Here is a 12011-nt window from a genome sequence, read left to right on the forward strand (position 1 = left end):
ACATGAAAAAATCATCCCATCGAAAGAAGCATGGGATATGTTTGCAGCTCTCTATGAGTCCAAGAACACATCCAGGATTCTCACACTAAGAAACCAAATCAACCAGAGTTTCCCCAACAGCAGTGAAATCGGTCATGCTTATGTACTCCAGATCAAGGACTACAACAACCAACTCGCAGCATAGTGGGAGAGACTATGAACCCCACAGAAATGGTTCAAGTCATCCTGAATGGACTAGGAGGGAGATACAAGAATCTAGTCTAGAGTATTGCCATCCAATGGCAAATTCTGACACTAGAAGCGCTCCAGTTAGTCCTACTAAGTAAAGAACTCATGACTCAGGCCATTCAAGCACGTAAAGGTCATTCTAATGGTCAGGCATTCATGGCTTCAAACAAAAGCAGAGGCAGAGGCAGAGGTAGAGGTAGATCATTCTAGCGAAGTGGTAATCATCAGCAAAGTCAGCATCAGCATTAGCATCATCCTCAACAACATCAAAATCAGCAAAGAGGAAATCATTCTAATCGAGGAAGATTCCAAGGATGAGGGAATGCATCCACCAATGTGTCAAACATCCATGGCAACTACTGTCACAAGTTTGGACACTATGAAAGAGATTGCCGCAAGAAGCAGTATGACCAAGGCGGCTAATCCAGCAGTAATTGAGGGAATTTCCATGGAAGAGGAAATCATCATGGTGGACATTCTAGTCACAGTCATTTTGCAAATGAACATGGGAATATGTTTCTTACAAGTGAGGAAATGCAGCAAACTGATACAGTGTACCTAGACAACACTGACTACAATCCAAAAGAAGATTTTAGCTATCAAGTCGACCAAGCAGAACAGGATCCTTGGTACATCGACAGTGGTGCATCATCTCACATGACAAATCATCGGGAATGGTGTGAAGATAGTGGGATAGAAGGAAGGAGTCTCACTTGCGGCTTTCTCACATACACAATGGGGGAATACACATAAAGGTGGAGGCTGAAAATAGTTTTCCTCTTCTTAGTTGTGAAAGCCAAAAGAACTCTAGTACAAAAAAATAGAAGAACCCTATATGTGGGTCTCAAACCAAACTCAGCTAACTAAGGTGGCATACTAACTGAGCCACGAACTAGAGTACATAACGATAGCTATCATCCATTATTCATGGGCGGTGTACCAACCGCATCTGCAGCTAACAAGTCAGTGACATAAATGCACAACGATCACTCTGGCATATCACTCTATACTCTCCCCCTCCATTTGACCTTAGGCATTTTATTTGCAGGCCTGTTTCTTTTTCAACCATAGCTTTAAAAGCTTTGAAATGCCCAAACACTTCACTTTTCTTTTTCATAAAATACACCCAAACTTTTCTGCTATAGTCATCAATAAAAGTGACAAAATAATAACAGCCTCCAATAGATGCAACTTTAGTAGTCCACACATCAGAGTGGATTAATTCCAATGGCTTCTTACTCTCTTGAACATGTCTAGGAAATGGTTTCCTTGCCTGTTTTCCAAATTGACAGGCTTCACATACCTTATGCATTTCTGCAACCTTGAATTTAGGCAATCCTGCAACAATGTTTTGGGCCTGCATTGATTTAAGTCATTGTACATTAACATGACCAATGCGTTTATGCTAGATATCAATATCTGCAACTACACCGGTCCCATGTGCAAACATTGCTGCACTCAATTTAGGCATGTCCACACCCAACATAAACATCTTGCCCTTCTTCTTTCCTTTTGCTATCAAGCGACCGTTATTTTTCATATCCTCAACAAGGCATCCATGAGAATTAAATCTGACTTGCAAGCCCTGCTCAACCATTTGACCAACAGAAACCAGGTTCTTGGTGATATTCGGGACATGAAATACATCAGACAGGTATTTCTTTTTCCCATCCTGCATAGACAAAGGAATTTTACCAATCTAGACAATAGGATGTGCAGTATCATCACCAGTCTCCACAAATCCTGGTCTATCCATTTTCCTTGCATCCTGCATCCACTCTGCATGACCTGTCATGTGGTTTGATGCACCTGAGTCAACATACCACACATCATTTCTTTCTTCTGCACTTGTCATAGAATTGGTCATGTGCTGCACCATAAATAGATGCTCATTTCTGTCATCACCTTGTCTACTAGAAGATGCATAATTGCCTTGCTGCAATTTTCCATTCATAACGACATTTTGCTTTTTGTAGCAGTCTTATCTACGGCACCTAGCCATCTCCTCACAGCCCTCCTCTGACCCTTAAACATTTCGGGATGGTCCCTATTCTGCTTCTTGAAAATGGATTTAGCCCTCCCCTTTGCGATGGAAGTATGCAAGGTTGATCTACGATGCTTCAAGACCAAACCCATGCGCTCTCACATGTAATTCTCATTGAACTCCCAATTTGGGGGGTTAGGGTATTTTTCTTTTAATTTTATCTATGACCGCCTGCTTCTTTTGGTCATCTTGATACCGCCAATCAATAGTAATGCCACTCTTGAAGTGGTGGCTCATCAACCGCCTCATGGTCGCCATCATTGCCTTGTTCTTTTTATATTCTATTTTCTCTCCAGTAGCCGTTATTTGATAGGATAGGTCCTTGATTGGGTAAGGATGACTCATGGTAGTGCCTGAGTCAGAGCCAGTGGTATTTGTGTGAGCGCTTCCAGAGCGAGGAGTAGCAGTGGGAGTAGGAGAGGGCAAGAGACCTGACTGGTACCGGGTCTCGGAGCCAAGTGGAGACCTGTAGGGATGTGAGTGTGCTGACTCGTCTACATCTCCCGAGTCAGCATAACATAAGCGACCCCTAGCCTCCTACTCTCCCTTCGCTTATGATGGGCACGCCCAGGTGATGACCCCTCAGTCGAAGGGGCATGAGGGGATGGCTAGGTAGTAGGTCTAGCTGTCGGTGTAGGAGAGGGAATTGCTGAGGTACTCAGGGATAACAGAGAGAAGAATCTTGTTGCCTCCTCATCGGTCATATGTGCCACAAACTCATTGGGATTTCCGACAAAGCCATGGGCTGCTAGCAAAGGAGCTCCCCGAGGGGTAGTCATAGTGCTACGTTCGAGAGGAGTCGTAGTCATAGGGGTAGGCTCCTGAGGTGTTGCCTGAGGGGAATCAAAGTCCTCTAGATAATAGAGATCATGATGTCTCCTCCTATGAGGGTTTCCGTACTCATCAGACATGCGACGTGATCCCATGTCTAACGTAGACACAAACATGAAAACAAAAAATAAAAAACTAGAGAATACATTGAGAAAGCGTATGAGAATACATTGACAAAGCATAAGAGAATACATTGAGAAAGCATATGCTTATGCTTATGCATAAGCATATCAGCATATGCTCATGCATAAGCATAGGCATAGGCATATGCTTATGAAAAGAAGAGAAAAAGAGAGGAAAAAAGAAGATAAGGACAGGAGAAGGAGAAGGAGAAGGAGAAGGAGAAGGACATGCATAAGCATAGGCATAGGCATATAAGCATAGGCATAGGCATATGCTTATGAAAAGAAGAGAAAAAGAGAGGAAAAAAGAAGAGAAAGAAAGGAGAAGGATATGGCATAGGCATATGCTTATGAAAAGAAGAGAAAAAGAGAGGAGAAGGAGAAGGAGAAGGAGAAGGACATGCATAGGCATAGGCATAGGCATAAGAGAAGGAGACATATACTCATGCATAGGCATAAGCATAAGAGAAGGAAGAGGGAAAAAGAGCATAAGCATAAGAGATACAAAAAGAAAGCATATTCTTATGCTTATGCATGAGCATATGAGCATAAAAGAAAAAGAGAGAAAGCTTAAGCATAGGCAAATATATATGCTTATGAAAAGAGATCGAAAGAGGGGAAAGAGGGGGAGAAAGAGAGAGGAAAAGAGGAGAAGGAGACATATGCTCATGCATAAGCATAAGCATGAGAGAAGGAAGATGGAAAAAGAGCATAAGCATAAGAGAAAAGGAAGGAAAGGATATGCTTATTCTTATGCATGAGCAATGAGCATAAAAGAAAAAGAGAGAAAGCTTAAGCATAGGCAAATACATATGCTTATGAAAAGAGATCGAAAGAGGGGAAAGAGGGGGAGAAAGAGAGAGGAAAAGAGAAGGAAAGAAAAAGAGAGGGGAAAGAGAGGGGGAAAGAGAGAGGAAAAGAGATTGAAAGAGGGGATGAAAGAGGGGAAAAAGAAGAGGGAAAAAGAGCATAAATATAAGAGAAGGAAGAGGGGAAAAGAGATTGAAAGAGGCGAAAAAGAAGAGAAGGAAAGGAGCAAGAGGGGAAAAAGAGATTGAAAGAGGGGATAAAGAAGAGGGAAAAAGAAGAGAAGGAAGAGAGGAAGAGAGGGAGAGAGGGAAAGAAGAGGGAATCGGGGAAGAGAGAGGAAGAGAGGGTCCCTACGCCCATCATTGCAGCTAGCTTTTAAGCACTAGCTGTAGGCCAATGCAAATAACAAAAATAACAAAAGGAAAAAAGAGGAAGGACTTTCTTACTTGGAATAGTCCCACTTAGTGTTTTGTGGACTGGCCCTACAGAAGAGAGGACAAATACCATTTTTCAAATAACTAGTTAGAGGAAGGAGGAGTTTAGAGAAGCAACTTCTCAAAGGGATTGGATTGAGGAGACAAGCATAAGCCTACAAACAAGCAGAAAGAGGAGGAAGAGAAATACCAAAAAGAGAAGAGGTGAGTCTTCTTTCTTTCACAAAATCTCGTTTTTTGTCTTTAACCCTTGATAATCAAGCATGAGAACTAGTACACAGCCTTAGCAATACAAGGAGAAACATGCTTCAACACTCACAAAACGAAATCTCACAAAAAATGAACCTACATTGCTTCAAAAGACTCACCTTCTTGAAAAACTTCTTTTCACACAAGCAAAGAGGGAGAAGGGTGGAGAGGGAGCACAAGTGTTAGGAGAGGGGCTGAGTAGTGGTGAGGCATGGAGAATAGAGAGGAGGAAAACGAGGTCATCGAATATAAGGTGGGAGGAGAGATTTTTTCTTTTCTTGCAATAGAGATGCTAAAGAAAGCATTCGGCACACGGTTTTGGGTTTAAGTCCCCAGCGTCACTATATAGCGACGCTAGTCAATCACTATATAGCAATGTTTACATCCAAAAAGTGTCGCTATTTAACAACGGAACAAGGCAAAGCGTCGCTATATAGCGACAGAGCAGAGCAAAAAGTTGCTATAGAGCGACGGTTCAAGGCACTTATTGTTAGAAGAGAGAAAAGAAGCTCATGGGTGGCTATTTTTTGGATCTTAATAGATTTCCTTGCAACTCATGTTGTGAATTTGGAAGTGTGTAGATGGAAGGGATGAGTGGAAGCTTGTCAGAGGATGCGCCAATGCCTGGGAGCACAGAGTGGCTTATGGAGAGGTTGTATTGTCATTGCACTCAATGCAATGAGAAGTACGACATCAACGTCATATTATCATGCCCCACTTACGGAAATATGGGGAGGTGCTTGAATTAGTACCCACCGTTGGTGTTGCACGTGGTGATGGATTATCGATAAGTCAATGCTATTTGAGTTCACGGTTAATATTGGATACCATTATGACATGAAACCTTGAGACAAGATCTTATATTTACATGAAATCTTGAAATAGGATGAGGAGGGTGACGAGGGTGCACATATACCTTCACACTTTGAGCAAGACTATAGTCTCCCGGATGATGACGAGGGTATGGTGGACATGATGGATTCTATTTTTAGGGGCACTACATCACATGTACAAGTGATGCCAAAGTTTGAGGTCAAAATGCAAGAGTTGCAATCAACACAGTTGTACGAGGGTGCTAGGATGTCTAAACTACATTCTTATCTTAATCTTGAATCTGCAAGCAAAGTATGGGTGGTCGGATACAAGTGTCTTGGCCTTAATGAGGTTAGCTCCTGCATTAATTTGACTCATTATTTGGTCTTTTGTTCTGAGAATCATCATGTATGTTTGAGAATCATCATTAGTCGAAGCCTTTGTATCCCCACTTTATGTATGTTGTACTGAATCATCATTATTCGAAGTCTATGTATGTTTGGATTGTGATAGGTTGCTTTAGAAGATGTTGCCTGCACCAAATACCATGCCCGCATCAAGAGATGAAGCAAAGAAGATGCTAACAATGGTGGGTACAGATTATGATACCATCCATGCTTGCTGTAATGATTGTATTCTCTTTCGTCATGAGCATGGAGATTAGGCTAGTTGTCCGAAGTGTGGGGAACAACGATATAGAGATGACTTGCAAGGTGAGCAGATACAAGTGTCTCGGCCTTAATGAGGTTAGCTCCTGCATTAATTTGACTCATTATTTGGATATTGTTTGTTTTGAGAATCATTATGTATGTTTGAGAATCATCATTAGTTGAAGCCTTTCTATCCCCACTTTATGTGTGTTGTACCGAATCATCATTATTCAAAGCCTATGTATGTTTGAATTGTGATAGGTTGCTCCAGAAGATGTTTCCTGCACCAAATACCATGCCCGCATCAAGAGATGAAGCGAAGAAGATGCTAACAACGGTGGGTATGGATTATGATACCATCCACGCTTGCCATAATGATTGTATTCTCTTTCGTCGTGAGCATGGAGATTTGACTAGTTGTCCGAAGTGTGGGGAACAACGATATAGAGATGACTTGATTGGTTCCAAAGACTCAAGAGGAGTGCGAGAAGACTTGCGTGCTATGAATAGGATGTCTTGCTTGTGGCCCTAAGTGCATGCTTCGGGAAAAGTTATCCTCCCAAAAGCAACATGGATCCTCTCTATGAGAGAGGAGGTAGTGGTCAAGGCGGACTTTGCCTCTTTTTAAACACCCATAGGGTACATGCGTTGCTTGAAAGGATCATTTTCAAAGGACAATAAGCTTAGTGGGCTCAAGTCCCATGATTGGCACAAGGTCTTACATGTATTCTAAGCTGTAGGATTAGTGTACCGATAATCGTGATGCATTAGCGTAATTATGATTATGTTATATTGTTGACATGACTTCTTTTTGGCTTTGATAGTTCATCCTCCCAATTACAATAAAAGGGTGCTTACAAGAAGATGTTAGAAATGCTATATTCAAGATCAGTGGTATTGTGAGGTATGCTTACTATCAAATCGCATTGATTGCATTTTCTTCAATTTAAGATGAATAATCTGTAGACTGATTATAAATATATCTTACATGGGCATGTGAAATAGGTGGATATCTAAAAAAGAGATCTCCATATCGAGCATCGAGAAGGCTAGGGTGGAATCCATCGAAGCCGTATGCTTGCTTGAGAAGCACTTTCCCTCGAGCATTATGACAGCTCAAGTGCACTTGCTTGTGCACATAGTTGATGAGGTGGCCATTGCAAGTACCGTTCATAGTCGGTGGATGTTTTTTCTCGAGCGGTTTATGAAAACTTTGAAGGGATTTGTAAGACAAAGAGCAAGACCAGAAGCAAGCATGGCAGAGGGATGGCTTGTGCAAGAATCATTAGTATATATCACGGAGTTTCTTACATCCACGGATCCCAATATGCCGCAAGCTTGGCATAACAAGGATGATGATCACATCGTTGGCGAGGTTCCCCAAGGAAAAGGAGTTGAAAGAAAGATGAGCAAAGAGCAAATGGAGAAATCAATAAGTTTTGTATCCTCAATAGCAAGGAGATGCAGAAGTGGATTGAGAGATATGAAGTGAACAAAGTAGAAAGAATAAATGCAAGGACAAGATTCAGAGTAATGTACAAGTGATCACAACCATATCCACGGGATCTGGCTCTTCTCCCCACTCACATGTCACTTGATTGGCTACAAGTGGCTCTACGTAAAGCCGAACGCGATGGAGAGATAATAAACGAGCACGAGCGAGAGTTATCATCTGGATGTATGATGCATGTAAGTGTCTTACCTCTTGACATAATTAAGTAATTATTTGTGGCAATATACGCTATAAAATAGATGCATCTTCATTGTTTTAATGATGCTCTTTTACAGTACAAAAAGTACATTGCATTATGGTCATATGGACGACATTTTCACGTGGAACACATCGATTCAAAGAGAGTCACGTATGATTGTGGAGTCATGGCTAACTTCACACAAGATAGTTGAGCAAGTGCTTCGGATACCAATCTTCTCTCCTCACAGTTGGATTATTGTGGAACCATACGCAAAATCTATGAAGTTGATTTCATACGATTTAGTATTTCATTCTTGATGTAAAATGGTTTAGAACTATTTACAATGGACCCCATGCGACAGTGAGAAAAGATAGTAGCGGTTTCTTTGCATTAGACTCCACCAAACTTTGGACCGATGAAAGTGATACTTTTGTTCTTCCTGAGCAATGTGAGCAGGTGCATACTAATGATTAAATTAATTGAAGCTTTCATTTTTAAAGATCCATTGATACATGTACTTAAGCGTAATTTCATATATATAATTGATGGATTTGGCACCCATCTTCAATATAGGTGGTTTTTCATCCGGATCGTTTTGATCCAAGATGGTGGTACGTGATCCAAGTTGCACCACAAAGTAAGCAAATTTTTGAAGATAGAGATGTGGATATGGAGATGCCACTACCAATGCCGGATCCAATTGATCCAGATGAATCTAGCGAAGAAGATGAAGATCACAATATGAGACAAGAGGAAGATGCGCATAATGATATCATACAGGAGGAAGATGGAGATCACGATATTGAGGAAGAAGACGACGATAATCAAGAATCACTACACTTTATTGAAGAAGATGATCAAGTACTCTTAGGTGAACGTACGATGCTAGAGTACAATGATGATATAGGAGATCAACTCGGTATAGAGTTAGAGATAGACTTGTTTGGCGCGTTAGACTTGAACCGTTGATGTAAATGCTCTTCATTGATTTTTTTCATCTCAAACTTGGACATGAATATATGAGCTTCAAAGGCTTGATGTACATGCTCTCGTACTTTTATTCTCTGAAAAGATCAAACATGTATGAAAATAATAAAAAAATTATCATTGGAAAAAACTATCTTTAAGTCGGTGTGGGAAAAAAAACTCTCTGTAAAATGTCGCTATAAAAAACTATCTCAGTGTCGCTATATAACAACCATTACCAATGATCTGATAAAAGTCGCTATATAGGGACTTTAGGCAAACGTCACTATATAGCAACGTTTTACTAAAGTTGCTATATAGTGACCCTTAACGAACCCCGTTTCCAATACCGGCGATTAGCACCCCGCGCACGCTAAACATCAATACTTAAGCATCGCAATAGGATCCGTGTGTAGTAGTGCATGTCCATTATTGAAATTTGCATCCTACTTCCATCATTTTTCTCATGTTGGGATGGAGGACATGTGGGTTCTTTAGACCTATGTCATTTGGTCATATGGATAGAGGACTACAATCATGTAGGTCAAAGATTAGTGGTCACATGAGCAAATTCTGACACCTAGATTGAAAGATGCCAAAGGTATGCAATCCATCATGTAAAACACTAAGGCATGGAAGAACATATTCAAACAATTGATAATAGTAGCACAAGCTACAAATGACCTCAAAATCTATGATTGGAGAGTGAAGTCCTAGCAAGAGTAGATTTTGTGAGAGTACAAACATGAGCAGACCATGAGGCTTGCCCGAGGCATGGCATCACTATAAGAAGAGATGTTACACCATAAGACCACGTTTTGGAAACCTAAATCAAAACTATTCCAATCATATCAAATCCAAGGCATACCAAGGAGACTTAACAAAGACTACATGAGATATTATAGGAGGCACAGAGAGAAGAGTATTTTGATGGCATGGCATGGCATCAAGCAATGACAAGCCAGCTACTAGATTCTCCACCTAAGAGGTAGAGGTAAGGATACCAAGCTACATGAGGGGGCATGAAAAGAAGAGGACAATAAATATAGGACCTCGTAGTGAGCTATAGAAGCCACAGGATGGCATCATTACCTTGGACGAAGGTAAAACTTCAAGACATCAGGAGGGCTAAGGATGAGAAACTCAAGGGGTTACTATGTATAAACTCTATATATCATGTGCATTCAAGGCCTTTTTGAAAAACCCCTTATTTTTAAATTTATCATGAATAAAACACACCCTTTTTCTATTCAATCTATTAATACCCCCTTTATATGATACCCTTCTATATGTGAAAATTGTATAAACAGGGGAAAAAAATATTGTGTACATAGATGTTGAGCAGGATATTGAAGAACGTCATGTCCATGGACATATTTTGTACTCATGAATGAGGACTTACAAGGATGAGCCTCTCGACTGAGCAATATTCACTATTGACAAAAGCAGCAACACAACTATGCCAAAGGGCAAGAAGAAAGCCACGGAGAGTGAGGCAGAAGAAGAAAACAGATCATCCCAAAATGCAAGAAAGAGATCATGGAGTGATGGATGCACTTACTAGAATTTGTTTTTCTTGAAGATTGGTTTCTTTTTCTTGGTTTAATGATGCAATGGGTTCATTTTGATTGCTATATATTTGATATATGGTGAAATTTATGAGTAAGATGCTAACAATATCTTGAGAGGTTGCATTATAACTTGTGTGTGTGTGTTTCTTGAAAGGCTAGATTGGTTCCTTTTGGCAAGATTGTAGTCCATAGCTCCTATACCGAGTGTGTTGGGGTAAGGTGAACCACAACTGAGTTGCAAGAATCTTTGATAGTCCCATTAAGGACTCTTTCTTTTGGAAATTGGGGCTCACGAACACACTCTAAAAGGTCGTAGTATGGGTTGTCCCCCGTGTTGGCTATCTTGCATTTTTGTAGGATGATCTCTCGTCACTTTAAAGATCCCACATCTTTATTTAGTTCCAAATTTCTATAAACTTAAATCCCAAGTAAAGAGTCTAATTACTTACTTCAAAGGAGCTAGACATGGTTGTATATTGTTTTGTCATACATAGGCTTTGAGTTTTCAATGATCTAAATTAAGTGTACGAATATATATAAAAAGGAAGAGCTTCAATGAAATATAGCACATATCTCTGGGTGCCTATTGTTCCCTCGTTCTTTGACATATTGACCATGAACAAAGTGCTCAAATACAAATTTCCACCCCTGCAAAGGATTTGATATAGCTGGGATGAGAAGAGCAGAATTTTAAGTTTTACATGCGGCCCTTCACAAATCTCTGAGGTGAGTCAAGGTCTCGGCCTCAGGTGATGCAGGTTGCCAATTCCGTGCCTGAGGGTCTCGCAGTAGAAGAATTCCAAAGCAATGCTATTTACGGTACTAAAACTTTCCAATCCTTATATTAACAAACCAGACATGACCGACAGCTTTGACGCAATTAAATCCTTATATTAACAAACCAGACATGATCTATATACAACTTGACAGCTTTGACGCAATTAGAATTCAGTGCAGTCGAATTCCTTCATCGCACTCGATCAGAACTGGAAGAAGCAGCACGGATTCTTGGAACAACACGTGCCTCCGACGTCGCTTTGAGCGGGATCATAGTAATGGGGACTTGATCCAGGTTCAGAAGCAGCTGTAGGCAGATCAGAAGGGAATTCGCGAGCACTGGGAGCGGATACACGATCAACCGCGACGGGATTCCCGTAAGGAACTGCGGGATGGTCCTCGCAGATGAAGCAGATGCGGCACCTTCCGGGGTCGTCGTAGTACAAGCAAGGGCAGATCTGGCATCTGCAGTCGGCGGGGCGGGGCTGGGAGGGCGCTATTTGAGCAATGACGATACTGAAACTCAGCAAGCTAACGAGGAGGAAGGGGAGAAGGTGTCGTTGGAGCATTGTGGATGGTGGGAGTGAGCAACTGCAAGAACCCAAAAAACGAAATGAAAGCTGTGCGAGGGTGGAAATATTGACAATATGGGGAGGCGGGTATGCGGTGGTAAAATGGAGACAAACAGACTATAGGGACTGCAGAGCGAGGTAGAAATCGGGTAGAAATCGATAACAAAGAGGAGAACAATGCAGGCAACAAAATGATACAAAGAGAAAACCTTTGATTTGGAGGCAGGAGCTGAGGAGGAGGCAAGATTTG

At 41.2% G+C, this 12011-nt stretch overlaps 1 protein-coding gene across 1 annotated transcript in view; it reads left to right on the forward strand.

The window, feature by feature from the left end:
* LOC147881784 (sugar transport protein 10-like) overlaps nucleotides 1–11776 on the forward strand; it is a 184807-nt gene extending 173031 nt beyond the window's left edge. Inside the window, exons 7-9 of the mRNA XM_087401244.1 lie at nucleotides 11171–11231; nucleotides 11343–11464; nucleotides 11507–11776. Coding sequence (XP_087257370.1) covers nucleotides 11171–11231; nucleotides 11343–11464; nucleotides 11507–11776 — 453 coding nt within the window. The remainder of the gene's footprint in view (nucleotides 1–11170; nucleotides 11232–11342; nucleotides 11465–11506) is intronic.
* Nucleotides 11777–12011: the final 235 nt, after the last annotated feature.

The sequence above is a fragment of the Dipteris shenzhenensis genome, chromosome 30, assembly GCF_047967505.1.
Source record: "Dipteris shenzhenensis isolate YYH24624 ecotype China chromosome 30, Dip_SZ_1.0, whole genome shotgun sequence".
Lineage (NCBI taxonomy): Eukaryota > Viridiplantae > Streptophyta > Polypodiopsida > Gleicheniales > Dipteridaceae > Dipteris > Dipteris shenzhenensis.